The 15,347-nt window shown below is 43.4% G+C and overlaps 1 protein-coding gene across 3 annotated transcripts in view; it reads right to left on the bottom strand.

The window, feature by feature from the left end:
* Window positions 1-807: 807 nt before the first annotated feature.
* KBTBD12 (kelch repeat and BTB domain containing 12) overlaps window positions 808-15,347 on the bottom strand; it is a 78,648-nt gene continuing 64,108 nt past the window's right edge. For 2 of the 3 annotated variants that reach the window (XM_065539088.2, XM_074033180.1), the window contains 2 exons: window positions 4,220-4,402; window positions 808-2,502 (listed from right to left, as the gene is read on the bottom strand). In XM_065539088.2, the coding sequence (XP_065395160.1) occupies window positions 4,221-4,402 (182 nt within the window). In that variant the 3' untranslated portion in view covers window positions 808-2,502; window position 4,220. Of the gene's footprint in view, window positions 2,516-4,219; window positions 4,403-15,347 lie in introns of all 3 variants that reach the window. The other variant, XM_065539087.2, reaches the window with a different exon arrangement.

Raw genomic sequence — 15,347 nt, forward strand, 5'->3', positions numbered from 1 at the left:
CTGGTCTTTTATTTTGGCTGACTGGCCATTCTTTTCTGAACAAAATTCTGGCCTGTCCCTGCTCTCTGAATCTGACAGCAAACACAGACATCCTCCATCCTGGGCTGCACCCAACCCACACTGTTGTTCTGATCTCACTGCCCAGGTTTGCCCAGCCTCCCCCTACCTTGGCCCCCAGTACACGTCTCGCCAGGCTGCCGGGCCTGCTCCACCCTGCTCAGTGGGCTGTGGATGATGTTCTTAGAAGACTTCCTTGCCTGAGACCGTGTTGCTGGGGTGTAAAGACCCAACTCTTGGTGTGGCCTCCAGGTCTTTTGTGAATGGTGTCTACCTTTTTGATTTTTTTTTTTTAGATGGAGTTTTTATTCCTGTTGCTGGAGTGCAATGGTGGGGTCTCAGCTCACTGCAACCTCTGCCTCCTGGGTTCAAGTGATTCTTCTGCCTCAGCCTTCCAAGTAGCTGGGATTACAGGTGTGCACCACCACACCCGGCTAATTTTTGTATTTTTACTACAGACAGGGTTTCATCATGTTGGTCAGGCTGGTCTCGAACTCCTGACCTCAGGTGATCCGTCTGCCTAGGTGTCCCAAAGTGTTGGGATTACAGACGTGAGCCACCGTGCCCAGCCTCTCCCCAGTTTCCTGGCTGCCCTCTTGTGCAGCACCCTGGGGATGCCCCTGCTGCCCCAGCCATCTCGCGGCCCTGCCCCGGGCCTGCTGCTGCTTGTCCCCTGGCTGCCACTCCCCAACTCAAGGGACCCTCAGCATCTCCTGGAACTGCAATGTGAAAAACAAAATGAAAGTGATCTTTTATTAGTAAAAATTTATTCTGTAAGTTCAAATGTGAAGCATTTGCTCATTATGAAGTCAGGGAGAACAATGCCACCGTGTTGAACACACTGGGTTGACAGCTGCAGGCTTCTGCCAGCCTAGCATCCCAATTACTTCCTTATTGTGTTTCCTTGCTCAGTGTCAAACAATCCTGTCACAAAGATAAGAATTAGCAGATAGTGGAAGTTTTATAAGAGCCCATCGTGCGGTACTGCAACAGCCTTCTATTAAAGTGAAAACAGGAGTGATGGGAATATATTTCAAAGTTGAATTTCTAACGGTATCTGGCTGCAGGTGGGGAGGGTCATGTTGTTTTTAATTGCAAATACAAAAGTCAGACAAGAAGCACCAAGAACTTAAAATAGGCACTAACCCAGGCAAGCAATCTGTTGTATGGAATCAAAGAAAAATCAAGATCAGATATCTGAAATCTGTGAAGCACCAGTTTCAACCTCAGGGATTCCTCAGAAGAAGTTTGAGAAATCCTGCCCTGGATGCCTGCCTCCCTTCAGTGCTAAGCCAGCTCCTGGTCACTGCGATCCTGGCTCCAGCAGAGGTCATGCCCCTTCTCGGTCCTCCCTCAGCACTCTCTGGAAAGCTCCACTCTGCCCAGACCTCGCATTTGACAGGAATGGTGTTTACCCATTTATCTTGCCTCCCACAGGCGGGTGATGGTCTCACCCAGTGTGACCCTCAGGTGTCTCTGCTGAGCTGCCGCAGGGCTCTGAATGTGTCCATTGAGGACATTAGGGGCCTCAGATCCGAGTAAACCCTTGCTTGACTCTCAGCCGCCAACTGGAGGAGCCAAGCAACAGGGTATGGGAAATTAAGAACCATCTCAGCCGGGCGCAGGGGCTCACACCTGTAATCCCAGCACTTTGGGAGGTCGAGGCAGGCAGATCACGAGGTCAAGAGATCGAGACCATCCTGGTCAACATGGTGAAACCCTGTCTCTACTAAAAATATAAAAATTAGCTGGGCGTGGTGGTGGGTGCCCGTAGTCCCAGCTACTTTGGAGGTTGAGGCAGGAGAATCACTTGAACCCAGCAGGTGGAAGTTGCAGTGGGCCGAGATCGTGCTACTGCACTCCAGCCTGGTGACAGAGAGAGACTCCATCAAAAAAAAAAAAAAAAAGAAAGAAAGAAAGAAAGAAAGAACGAACCATCTCAAGCCATATGCACATCTGCCCCTAAATCCCAAGGGACTGCACTAAAGCACTGAGTCTGTTTTGGGCACCTTACTTTGGGAAGTGCTGACTGCAATGATAATGAAAGTGATGATAATAATAGCAGCTAAAACATGCTTATTATTTCAGGATTTCACAGACACTTTGCTCAGCACTTAGTCAATCCTCACACCAACCCTATAAAGTATGTATTAATATTTTCCTTCAACTCTGCATATGAGGGAAATGAGGCTTTAGAAAGGTCATCTTGCCCGAGTTCACATGGTTAGCTAACTAGCAGAGCTGGGGCTGGAGCCCAGATCTTGAACATCAAGGAGATGTGCCATGACGTGCCAACAAGGCCTCCTCGAGCCAGGGAGATGCGGCAGCTTTCTGGACTGTTCTAGCAGGTGGAGTAGGTCCAGTGACTCTGTGAAGAGGAATGCAGGAAGTGGAGGCCCTGCGGAGGCCATCCTCAACCCTGGGCGCCAACAGCCAACACAGCAGCTAGGAGGAACATCTTTGTATCAAGAAAAAGAACGCACAGATCAATCATGACCATCCACTGGGGAAAGAGTAAGCTCACTTTAACTCAGATTCCTGGACATGCTCGGGGCCCAGGCCCTCTGGCTGAGAAACACTGCCCCATGCTGGCCATCCAAAATGTCACCCACATGCCAGGTACTGTGAGTGCACGTGGGGCACAAGTGCGAAGAGAAAGGCGGGGCCCCCACCCTCCCAGAGTCGAGCCTACTTGGGGCCAACCTACGCTGGGTCTCCTGGTCCCTCTCCTTGGTGGCAGAAATAGGTTTCCAACAGCCTCCAGTTTTGGCAAGACCTGCTCGTCCTGCCTGGTGGGCAGCTGGAACCTGGGGGCACAGGCTAGCGGCCATCACAGTCACACAGCTCAGCACCAAACAAAGCTGTCTCTACTTAGGGTTTGTCTCCCTCTGAATTTAGTGACCACTCCTGCTTCCAAAAGAGCCTTGTACAATGTGAAACTTTTTGGAGAAGTTGCTGAAGAACAGCTATGAAGATGCACTCATTGACTCCACTGTGCTTCCAGAATTAGAGATGGGAAGTAAGATAGACGGACTTCCCATGTGTCATTTAAATGTCATTTCTAACATATATTTTGGGAGTGACTGTCTTCTGATTATGCTCAATTGTGGGCTGAAGTGGGTGGCTCCATCTTTATTGCACAGGCCGGGCCACAGGGGTGGCAGCAGCTGGAGGAGATGCTACTTCCCCTGTCCTCAGCCAGAGCCTGCTCTGTCCCTGGCTTGGGTGGCTTGGGCCAGTCCTGTTCAGCCAGGACTACCCTACAGAAGGTCGTATGTGTCTGAGAGGTGGACAAAGGCAGCCTGGGTAAGCCCACTCCAGGATACCCCCTGCCAGCCCCGGAGAGGACCAGGCTCCACCTGGAGTGGACAGAAAACCCCACATTCCCGTCCCGGACAGAGTCAGCCCAGGGCAGGATTCTCTGGCCACTGTGGTCTGGCTTGAGTGTCTCGGCTGTTAGGGGCTGGTAGCACAGCTAGCGCTGGGCTGGGTGGCGTTGCTTCAGTAGAAGGAGATTCTGAAGGAGAATGGCCAGTGTTTATAAGACTGAAGCTGGAACAGAGCACAGAGAGAAGTCTCCCTTAACTCACTATTTTGAGACAATTCCCTGGCTTACAGACCAGGTCCAACTCCTCATTCTTTCAGGCATTGGTCATCTAGCTACAACTTATTTTTCCAGCCTTGACCGCAAACCCTGTGTCCCAGGCAATCTGGCCCAGCCAGGGTGCTGCAGACAGGTACGAGCTTTCCATATCTGGGCCCTTGCTCGGCTGTTGCCATGAACTCATCATCGACTGCCCCCATGGGACTGCTTCCTCCTCATCCTTTTGGGGCCCCAGTCAAAGGTCTACTCCTTGGCAATGCTGTTTGTGAGTCCCCAGCAGAGTGAGAGCCTCCATCTGTTGCCCTCCTGTGGCCCTGTGCCCCTCCTGTGGCCATGATCACCTCTTCCTTGTAGTGTCTCATTTACCCTATCAGACTGGGAAGTCCCTGAAGGGAGACTCCCCATGCTCCCTGCCCAGTGCCCAGCACACACTGCTTCTTCACACACAGGCCACTACGCATGCAGTGCATATGACTGGCATGACAGAGATGCTGTGGGCCCTCTCCGTTCTGAAGGCCTTGTCTGCAGACACAGCGGGAGGTCCTCCAGCAAGGTCACCTCAGTGCTCATTGCCTTCTTCCACCAAATCTGAAGGCGGGGGGATGAGGTCTCGGGGATTCATCCTGGCCACTAGGCAGACATCATAGCTGTCATGCATGAGGACGTTGATGGCTACAACATTCCACTGGTTTTCCCATGGGTCCAGTTCCAGTATTTCTTTGGAGATAACCTCATGGCGATCTGAAAAACAGCAAAGTGGGAAGACAAAAATCTTATGTGGGTATTAAATTCAGAGGCCATCAGCACCATACTGAGTAACTTCCTCCAAAAGGCAATGTCTTAGTCCACTTGCTGTTACTGTAACAGAATACCTAGGACTGGGTAGTTTATCAAGAAAAGACATTTATTTGGCTCACAATTCTGGTGGCAGGAAAGTTCAAGACTGGGGATCTGCATCTGGTGGGTGCCTTGGCTGTTTCAACTCATGGCAGAAAATGGAAGGGGAGTGGGTGTTTGCAAAGAGGTCACTGGGACAGGGAAGGAGTAAAAGAGAGAAACCAAGAAAGTCAGACTGTTGTTGTTGTTTTTTTTTTTTTTTTTTTTTTTTTGAGACGGAGTCTTGCTCTGTCACCCAGGCTAGAGTGCACTGGCACAATCTTGCTCACTGCAACCTCTGCCTCCTGGGTTCAAGCAATTCTCTTGCCTCAGCCTCCTGAGTAGCTGGGATTACAGGCACGTGCCACCATGCCTGGCTAATTTTTGTATTTTTAGTAGAGGCGGGGTTTCATGATGTTGATCAGGCTGGTCTCGAACTCCTGACCTTGTGATCTGCCTGCCTTGGCCTCCCAAAGTGCTGGGATTACAGGCGTGAGCCACCTCGCCCGGCCACCAGACTGTTTTTAACAGCCCCCTCTCCCAGGAACTAATCCATTCTTATGAGAGCCCAAGTTCACCCCCAAGGGAGGGCATTAATCTATTCGTGAGGGATCCATGACCAGACACCTCCCACCGCCACACCGGGGACCAAATTTCAACATGAGTTTCAGAGAGAACAAACTCAAATCACAGCAGGACGTAAGCACCAAAAATTAATTAACAACCGAATAAAGATACTTTAAATGGAAGACAGTGTTCCTGACTTCTAAGAAATGAAGAAAGGCCACGTTCACAATTCAGTCAAAAAGTATTCAAGAAGTTCTGATAGGGCATGCCGTTGTCTCCAGATGAAAAAGTGTTCCAATGCCATACAAATAATTAGCAATGATGCAAACAAGGGTTGAAACTGCCCTATTTCCACCCCTATAGAGGAGGCGTGGCTGGAGTCATGTGGTCCTGGGCTAGCGCTGCCCTCTGAGCTTGTGTTTGAGATAGGGACGCTGTCAGCTGGGGTCCTGTGGAAACACAGCACACTCCACCTGGGCAACATGAACGGTTCAGTCAAGGGACCTTTAGAATACTGTGAGCAGGGCTTAGGAAGGCTCATGGGGGATGGCACAGTACCCAGGACTAATCACAGCAAGGGGCTGTCACTGTCCCTAGACCTGGAAGGCGAGGGAGGGAGTGAGCACTGGAGCTGCAACAGGGGACCTGTCTGGGGAGCAGCACCTGGCTTGGGCAGAGAAAGATGGACATAGCCATCCTCAGCAAGGAGGCAGCAGGGAGGGCAAATACCCTGCATTTTTTCTCTTTTTATGTGAAAGTCAGGTGCAGGCAAGGGAGAGGCTCAGGAAAGCAAGGTTTCTTATCCTCACAGATCCCAGAGGCAGGAGGCAGAAGACAGGAGTGAGGGGAAGGTAAGAGTCCAGGCAGGGGGGAGTGGACACCTTAGGACTGGCTGGTTTGAATAATTTCAGTGGGTGTGGGACAGGAGTGGTCTCTGGTTACCTGGTGCCTGGCCCTGGGATGACTAAGGCAGAGGCACACTGTCTCCTGGGGTGTCGGGGCCAGACAGAGGAGGTGTGGCTCTGGGCTGGCTCGTGTGCACAGCAAAGATGTGCTCTAGGCAGAGCCCTTTCTTGTCCTTAAGGACTGTCCAGCCTGGGGAGGGCAATCATTCCCCAACCAGAAAGGTCTCTTAAGATGTCAAAGCATCACAATCTACATAAAATTTTAAATGTTTACAATATACCCTGACTCTCCTTTCTTTTCACCTGATAATTTCCTGCTCTTTCCTCCTGCTAACTGAACCAACCGGAAGCCAGAGAGGAAAGAAACCATTAATGCTGTCTGTAGAGGCCATCCTGGAAGGACACAGCGAGAGGTGGGGAAGGGTAGCGGGTGAGTGTGGAGGGACAAACGGAAGATTTCCAGCTTGGATGCCTATTTAACAATTTTATGATAACTAAAGAACATAATGTGTGTAAAGTGCCCAGCCTGGTTTCAGCATGTGGAAGTCAATTTTTGAAAATGGTCCACGTGTGCTCATAAAGGATGCATATCCTGTAGCTGTTGGCTGTGGTGTTCCACGTGTTCATTAGACCTTGTTATTCAACCCTTCCACATATTTGCAGGCACCTGCCACCACTCCCCGCTCATTTTTGTATTTTTATTACAGATGGGGTTTCACCATGTTGGCCAGGAGGGTCTCAATCTCCTGACCTTGTGAACCGCCTGCCTCAGCCTCCCAAAGTGCTGGGATTACAAGTGTGAGCCACCGCGCCTGGCCAAAAAGACAATCTTTCTCACATCTGGGTATGTATCACAAACATGCTGGAGAAAAAGTGGGAACTTTTGAGGAAAACTGGCAGGACACTGGATTACAGAATTTGTTTCCTCCAAAACCTAATGAAATAAATCCCCCATCCCCAAATATACTTGAACCCACTAACCAATCTCAGCAACATCAAAAGTGGGATAAACTTTTTAGAAGTAATTCTATTTATATCAGAATCTGTTATGTTAAAAATAATGACTATTGGATAGTATTAGGTGCTTTAAATGTATGATCTCATTTAGTCTTTTGAATAATCATCTGCAAAGGATTTATTATTTTCTCCATTTTGTAGAAAAGGTAACAGGTCCAGAAAAGCCAGTTAACTTGCCTCAGGATTGACAACTGATACATGGCAGAAGCAGGCTCTGAAGAAGCACATGGAACAAGCTGTCTTAGAAAGTCTAGAATCTGGGATGTATATCAGACAATAGTAAGGGATTATGTGCATAGGTGTGAATTTCGCACAGTACGTATATTAAAATATCCATCCAGTTAGAGATGGATATTAATGTATTTTTTGATAAAATGACCTGATTATTAGATTTGTTTTAAAGTACTCCAGTAAAGAAAAGTAAAAAGAAGAAAAAAAAAAGTACGTTTGGAAATAAGAACAGCAAAATTGTTGAAATTGGTGTGGTCAGATTGGCTTAATTGTATTATTTTAATTTGGTATATAATGTGAAATTTCTAAAAGTGAAAACCAACCAAAAATCTAAAACAGAATTTGTATGATTTTGATTGGATTTTTATTAAATTTATAAATCAGATTGGGAAAGGTAACATCTTAACAGTTTTCTAATCATGCAGCATGATATATTTCTCAATTTTGGGAGTCGGAGAAATGTTTTATGTCTTTCATAAAATAACCTATTGGCTGACTCAGAGTACTGCATTCTTCCTGGCCACAGAAGGGTGGTTTATGGATGGAATTATAATCCAATCAAAGACAACTACACTTGGCCGGGCATGGTGGCTCACGCCTCTAATCCCAGCACTTTGGGAGGTCAAGGTGGGTGGATCACTTGAGGTCAGGAGTTCGAGAACAGCCTGGCCAACATGGTGAAACCCGGTGCTACTAAAAATACAAAAATTAGCTGGGCGTGGGGGCGCCAAACTGTAGTCCCAGCTACTTGGGAGGCTGAGGCAGGAGAATTACTTGAACCCAGGAAGTAGAGGTTGCAATGAGCTGAGATTGCACCACTGCATTTCAGCCTGTTCGACAGAGCGAGACTCCATCTCAAAAAAAAAAATAAATAAATAAAATAAAGTAACCCAATGATTACACTAGCAGTGCCAAAACTAGGGAATTCTGTTAGACCTCTTACTTCAAACCAAAAACTTTGAAATGTGCTAGAGACAGATTAATTTGAACCAAGCTTGTTTTATCTTCTCTTGTTCTATCTTCTTGAAATGGATGCTTAGTTCCTTTTTTTTCATATTTCAATGTCTTCTAACATGTGCACTTAAGGCTATAAATTTCTTCCGAGTACCTCTTTTTAGATTTCTGGTGCAGTTCACATTTCTCCACAGTTTGCAATCTCAGGCCTAAGTTCTGCTTTAACCCAAGACTTACTTAGGAAAATGTTTTAACCTCTCCAGCTGAGTGTATGTGTTAGTACACGCATGTGCACTTGACTACCCTTTCACTGAATGCTTCTAATTTAACTGCATTATGGACAGCACATATTGCTTCTATAATTTCTATTTTGGGAAATATATTGAGATTTTCCTTTGTCCTAATTTTTTGTTGTTGTTTTTCGAGACGGAGTTTCGCTCTTGTTGCCCAGGCTGGAGTACAATGGTTCGATCTCGGCTCACTGCAACCTCCGCCTCCCAGGTTCAAGCAATTCTCCTGCCTCAGCCTCCCTAGTAGTTGGGATTACAGGCATGTGCCACCATACCCAGCTAATTTTGTATTTTTAGTAGAGACGGGGTTTCTCCATGTTGGTCAGGCTGGTCTCGAACTCCTGACCTCAGGCAATTCGCCCGCCTCAGTCACCCAAAGTGCTGGGATTACAGGCATGAGCCCCCATGCCTGGCCTCTTTGCTGTAATTTATGGTTAGTCAATGTATGTGTTCTATAAGTGTTTAAAAGGAAGGTATAGGTTTTGTTTGCCTGGCATAAGGTTCTATATTTCTATGACATTTAAGTTGCTAATTATGCTATTTAAATCCTTGATAACAGTGCTGTCCAAGAGAACTCACTGTGATGAGGGAAATGTTCTGTAATCTGTGCTGTCCAATAGAGTAACCACTGGCCATATGTGGTGTGGAGTAATTTGAAATGTGGCTAATGAGACTGAGGAAGGGATTTTTCCATTTTATTTAATTTGAATTAGCTTAAGTTGAAATTCAGATAGATGTAAGTGGCTGCTGACCATTGTGCTGTGTTGGGCAGCTCAGTTCTGGATCTCTTTTTGCTTTAGCTTTAAAAAATCAATTAGATCCATGGATTTCTGAAAAAGTCCATGCAAATTTTGTGGATTTATCCATTTACGTGACTGTTTCCAATAGTTTCTGCTTTATATGTTTTAAAGTTGTGTGTTAAATGCACAAGGGGTCATGCCTGTTATTTCAGAGTTCTTGGTAGCAACAACAGAAACCAATGTTGGCCGGCTTTAGCAAAATGGGGATTTGTTGGAAAGAATGCAGTTCTCCAGACTGAGGAGAGCTAGAGGCCCAATCTGGCCAGAGAGCCACCACTGTTCCTTCACACTGCCTGCTGCAGCTGGTGGGCACAACTGCGGGACACACTGCTGACCCCTCTGGCTCCTGGAGTGAGAAGCTGCTTGGCACAACACTGGTACTGTCTGTCAGAGGGTAGCTGAGGAAGGCCCCGCTCCTGGCCTTCCAGTGGGAGCAGGGCACTGCATCCACTGTGAAGGGAGAGGGCTTGGACAATGGATGGCCCAAACAATGACAGGTGTCTGGTACAATTGTGACATCTTCTCAATTATCTTCCCACCCAGGTGAAGTAGCCTTTCCCATCTCATTCACTGCACATGTCTTGGAGTGCATCTTTTACCATTGCCATGGCTGGGTTTTGCTTTGTTTTGTTTTAGTTGGATGAAGGCTTTCAGTGTCCTTATTCAAATTAACGCAGGCTGGACCTTTTAAAATTTCAGAATAGATGGATTTTCTGCATTAATTTGTTTGTTTCAGTGTTTATTAGGGAGGCTTTTTTTTTTAAACCATGTATACATATCACATCTTTCTTAGAAATCTCTTATTTACAGGGATGAAAATCATCACATTAATGCAAAGTAAAGAAGCCCATCAGTGAGTTTTCTGAACTGTGAATGAGATTGTGCTAGTTGGCAGATCTCTCCTATGGCCCCAGAGATGAACTCTCAGGAAGAACACACATGTCAACATTTCACCCTGAAGACTTTGTGCATCTTCTTGGGGTCATTCTTGGTGCTCTCCTAAGTTTTCACTCTAGCAGAGTTCCTAAAGCTCTGCTTTAGGAGAGGAGGCCAACTTTAGGAGAGCATACCAACTTTATCCCTGTCTTGCTTAACTTATTTTTCTGTGTTTATTTTCCCTTCATCTTGTTTCCTGATTGACTTTCATTTCTATCTGGCTGTGTTTGATGCTATGTGTGTTGTATTTGACCTTATTGTGTTGATGATGTGATGGCCCATGATAAGCCATCTTGAATCTCATTCTGTCTTGCATGAGTGGGTGTAAGAATAAATCACTTTAGGAGAAAGCGATTGGTATTTGTAGCCACCTATTTATGTGGGTTTGGGTTCTTGAGGTATCATCCACTAACAAGGAAGAAGAAACAGGAGGATGAACCCGTGTTAGCGCCACTCAATTCAGTTAACTTTCCAGAAACAGGCACACTTAAAGCACTCATTAAGGCAGTCAGGAAACTCTCCTGCACCTTGCCACCCCAATAGTAAGCAACTTAAAACACTGTTTTACAGGAAAACAGGCACAGATACATTATGGAATAAATAAGAAATTGACATGTTTTCTTAAGGTAAATAATAAGGCGTCATAGAAATTCCCTGTGTATGGTAGGCTGCCGTGGGCCGCACCTCATGCTTTTTAGGGGGTGCTCTTTGTTGCTGGAGGTACTTCAGTGGGGAAGTTTGAGAAACAACGCTTTAGTTTAAATTTCGTCCTTGAACTCAGACTAGTCTATCAGAAAACTGAAGCCATCGGGTGCTTTTTCATCCCATGTAGATTTCCTCTGACTTGCTCTTTGGTGAAATACTAACTTGCTATTTTATTTATTTTAGGAATATTATTGAGGACATTTCCCACTACCCTATGTGAGGCTATGGGGAGAAGTTTCTCTCATGTTTAAAAGATGTGTGTCCTCTAACAAGGGATTTGTTCTTCCCTGGAGGATACTGCAAATCTGTAACAGAACATTCTTTTCCTTTTTGCTCTGGGCTCTCGTGAGATCAGAGATAAACTGGTGGTCTGTATATTGCCAGTGCATAAGAGCTTTAGGGCATACTTGCATACCAACTTTACCTCTGTCTTGCTTAACTTTTTTTTCTGTCTTTATTTTCCCTTCATCATTTCTATCTGGCTGTGTTTGATGCTATGTGTGTTGTATTTGATCTTATTGTGTTGATGATTTGATGGCCTATGATAAGCCATCTTGAATCTCATTCTGTCTTGCATGAGTGGGTGTATGAATAAATAATAAACCATACAGTGAGTAACTGACCCCAGGCTAACTTAGCTAGCCCAGCTGGTTGGCTTGTCTTTGAGTAAGGGGTGGTACCTACCCTCTCTAGTGGTGAAGGAGCTACCTGTCAGTGAAAGAGGCAATTTAACAGCCCCTGACTCAAACAAAAAAGGGAGCATCATGACTGTCACAAATGGGCATGACCAGCAGACGGCCCTGGCCAGTGGAGGAGGCTGATCATCCGCCAAGTGGGCAAAAAAAGAAACAAATGAATGTCTGTATGTATGTAGTTGCTTACCTGCAAAAGAAGTGGAACAGAGGAGCAGAGTTCTTTATTGTTCTCTAGCGTATACAAGCATAATTATAAAAGGCTGCATAGCAACATTCTCTGTGTATGAATTTAATTAATCACAGATTTTATATTTCTATCAAATTAAAAAAATGGATATGTAAAGTCACTTTTTATTAAGGGATAATTGATATTCCATGTAATAGATTATAAATGAACTCTAACTATTCTGGGTTTATTTATAAGACATATAGAGTGTTTTATGCATCAAGTCACATGTAAGAGTTAAAACAGGTAATGGTTCTTAGACATTTTCAGAAAATGCATTAAGCTTTCTTTAACCACAAGTGGAAGGCCTATGCGATGAAATTATCTGACAAAGGGTTAGGCCCTTGATCAGCAAGTTTGGAAGAGTGTGGTAGTCTACCAGTGTGGTTCAAAAGCTCAGCCTACACATATGTATGTAGACACAAATTCCGGAACTGCCATTCTAAGTACCTAGGAGGGTACGTCCACTCAGCTTTTTATTATTTTAAAAATTCACATACAGTAAAACTAACTTTTTGGGGAGTCTAGAGTTGCCAGAGTTTAACACATGTGTAGATTTCTGTAGCCACTATCACAATCAGTTTCATTCCTCCAAGAAACTCTATTCTCTGTCCCTGTAGTTTTGCCTTTTCTAGAAAGCCACATAAACAGAATACCGTATGTAAACTTTTGAGCCTGGCTTCTTCGACTCAGCAGTGTCTCTGATATTCATCCACATGGTGGATGTTTTATTAGTCTGTCCCTTTTTACTGCTGAGTAGTATTCCATTGTATGGTTGTACCACAGTTTGTTTATCCATTTATCTGCTTAAGGACATTTGGATTGTTTTCAATATTGGCAATTATAAATAGAGCTATTGTAAATATTAATGTATCAGTTTTCATGTTAATACAAGTTTTTTTTCTTGGGTAAATACTAATACCATGTGCTGGGTCATGTGGTAAATATATTTTAACTTCATAAGAAATTGGAAACTTTTTCAGGGTGGCTGTACCATTTCGCATTCCCACTGGTAATAACTGAGAGTTTTTGTTGCTCCACACGCTCATCAGCTCTTCATGTTGTATTAAAAACAGCCATTTGAATAGTTGTGTAGTAATATGTCATTGGATTTTAATTTGCATTTCTCTAATGACTAATGTTGTTGAACATCTTATTTCACATCTGTATATCTTCTTTAGTGAACCGTCTGCTCAGATCTTTTGCCCATTTATTCATTCCCGTGTTTGTTTCCTTACTGCTGAGTTTTGAGAATTCTTTCTATGTTCTGGATAGAAGTTTGTTGGACGTGTGGTTTGCAAATAGTTTTTCAGAGTCTGCAGTTATTCTTTTCATTCTCATCTGTCTTTTGCACAGCAAAAACTTTTCATTTTGATGAAGTTCAATCTATCCATTTTCCTTTATGGATCATGCTTTCAGTGTCACATGTTAGAACAATTTGCCTAATCTAAGGTCATGAAGATTTCTTCTGTGTTATCTTCTAGAACTTTTAAAGTTTTATGTTATATTTAGATCCATTACGAGTTAGTTTTTGTGAGGTATGGGCTATGGTTCTTTTTTTGCATATGGAGGTCCAAATGTTTCAACATCATTTGTTCTTCATAGGTGAGTTTTGGTACTTCATGGCTTTGAGGAATTTGTCCATTTTATCTTAGCTGTGAAATTTATCTATAGAGTTGTTTGTAGGATTCCCCTTATTAGCCTGCTGATGTCTGTGAGGTCTGTAATAATATTATTTCTTTCATTCCTGATTATTGGCAATTTGTGTCTTTTCTACTTTTGTCATTTTCAGTTTGGCTAGAGGTTTATTTATTTTATTTTATTTTTTTTAGAAAAAACAGTTTCTGGCTCATTCATGTTCTCAATTGTTCCTTTGTTTTTAATTTCTGCTGTTATCTTTATTATATCCTTTCTTCACTTGCTTTGGATCTTTGTTTCTCTTTTTTATCGAGTTTTTTATGGTAGAAGCTCAGATTGTTGACCTGAGACCTTTATTCTATTTTTGTTTTTGCTTAGTTCAAAATATTTTCTAATTTCCCTTGAAGCTTCCTCTTTGGCACATACATTATTGGAAATGTGTTGTTTAATTTCTGAGTATCTTCCTGTTATCATTCTGTATTTGATTTCAAGTTCAATGCCATTATGGTCAGGGGGCATTTTTTTTGTGTGTGGTTTTAATTCTTTTAATAATTTAAGATTTGGTTTATAACTAAGATATGGTCTATCTTGATGACTATTCTGTGTGCCGTTGAAAAGAATATGTATTCTGCTGTTGTTGGATGAAGTGTTCTATGAATGTCAATAAGATCCAGTTGGTTGGTGGTGGTGTTCAATTCTTCTATGTCCTTGTTGGTTTTCTGGCTACTTATTCTATTGTTTAATGAAAGAAGAACATTGAAGTCTCCAACTATATATATGAGTTTGTTCATTTCTTCTCCTTTCCATTCTATCAGTTTTAGTTTCATGTATATTGAGGCTTTTGGTTAGGTGCAGATACATTTAGCATGGCTATATCTTCTAAGCAAATTAATCATTTTATCACCATGGAATGTTCCTTCTTACCCCTGGTAACTTACTTTGCCTGATATTAATACAGCCACTCCATTGTTCTTTTGATTAGTTTATGCATGGTATGTCTTTTCCCCTACTTCTACTTTTACCTTACTTATGGCATTCTATTTAAATTTGATTTCTTGTAGACAGTATATAGTTGGGTCTGGTTTCTTTATCCATTGTAACAATCTTTGTCTTTTAATTAATTTGTTTAGACTCCAGATGCAAGTGAATGGGTGTAGGTGTTTTCCAATAAAATTTTATTTATAAAAATATTTATTTTTAATAATATTTTATTTTATTTACATATTTTATATATTATGTATTTATATGTTATATATTTATATATTATATAATATATTATATATTTTATATATAATATTTTATTTATAAAAATTCACCTGTGAGCTATTATTTGCCAATCCTTGGATTAGACCATTATATTTAATAAATATTAATAAATTTGGACTTAGGTCTACTATTTTATTATTCAAAAAATTTTTCCCAGCTGGACACGGTAGTTCATGCCTGTAATCCCTGCACTTTGGGAGGCCAAGGTGGGTGGATCACGAGGTCAGAAGTTCAAGACCAGACTGGCCAACATGGTGAAACCCTGTCTCTACTAAAAATACAAAAATTAACCGGGGGTGGTGGCACAGTAATCCCAGCTACTTGGGAAGTTGAGACAGGAGAATTGCTTGAACCTGGAGGCAGAGGTTGCAGTGAGCTGAGATTGCACCACTGCACTCCAGCTTGGACAAAGAGCAAGACTCCATTAAAAAAAAAAAAATTTTGGCTGGGCGCGGTGGCTCAAGCCTGTAATCCCAGCACTTTGGGAGGCCGAGACGGGCGGATCACGAGGTCAGGAGATCGAGACCATCCTGGCTAACACGGTGAAACCCCGTCTCTAATAAAAAATACAAAAAAAAAC

The sequence above is a fragment of the Macaca fascicularis genome, chromosome 2 (assembly GCF_037993035.2).
Source record: "Macaca fascicularis isolate 582-1 chromosome 2, T2T-MFA8v1.1".
Lineage (NCBI taxonomy): Eukaryota > Metazoa > Chordata > Mammalia > Primates > Cercopithecidae > Macaca > Macaca fascicularis.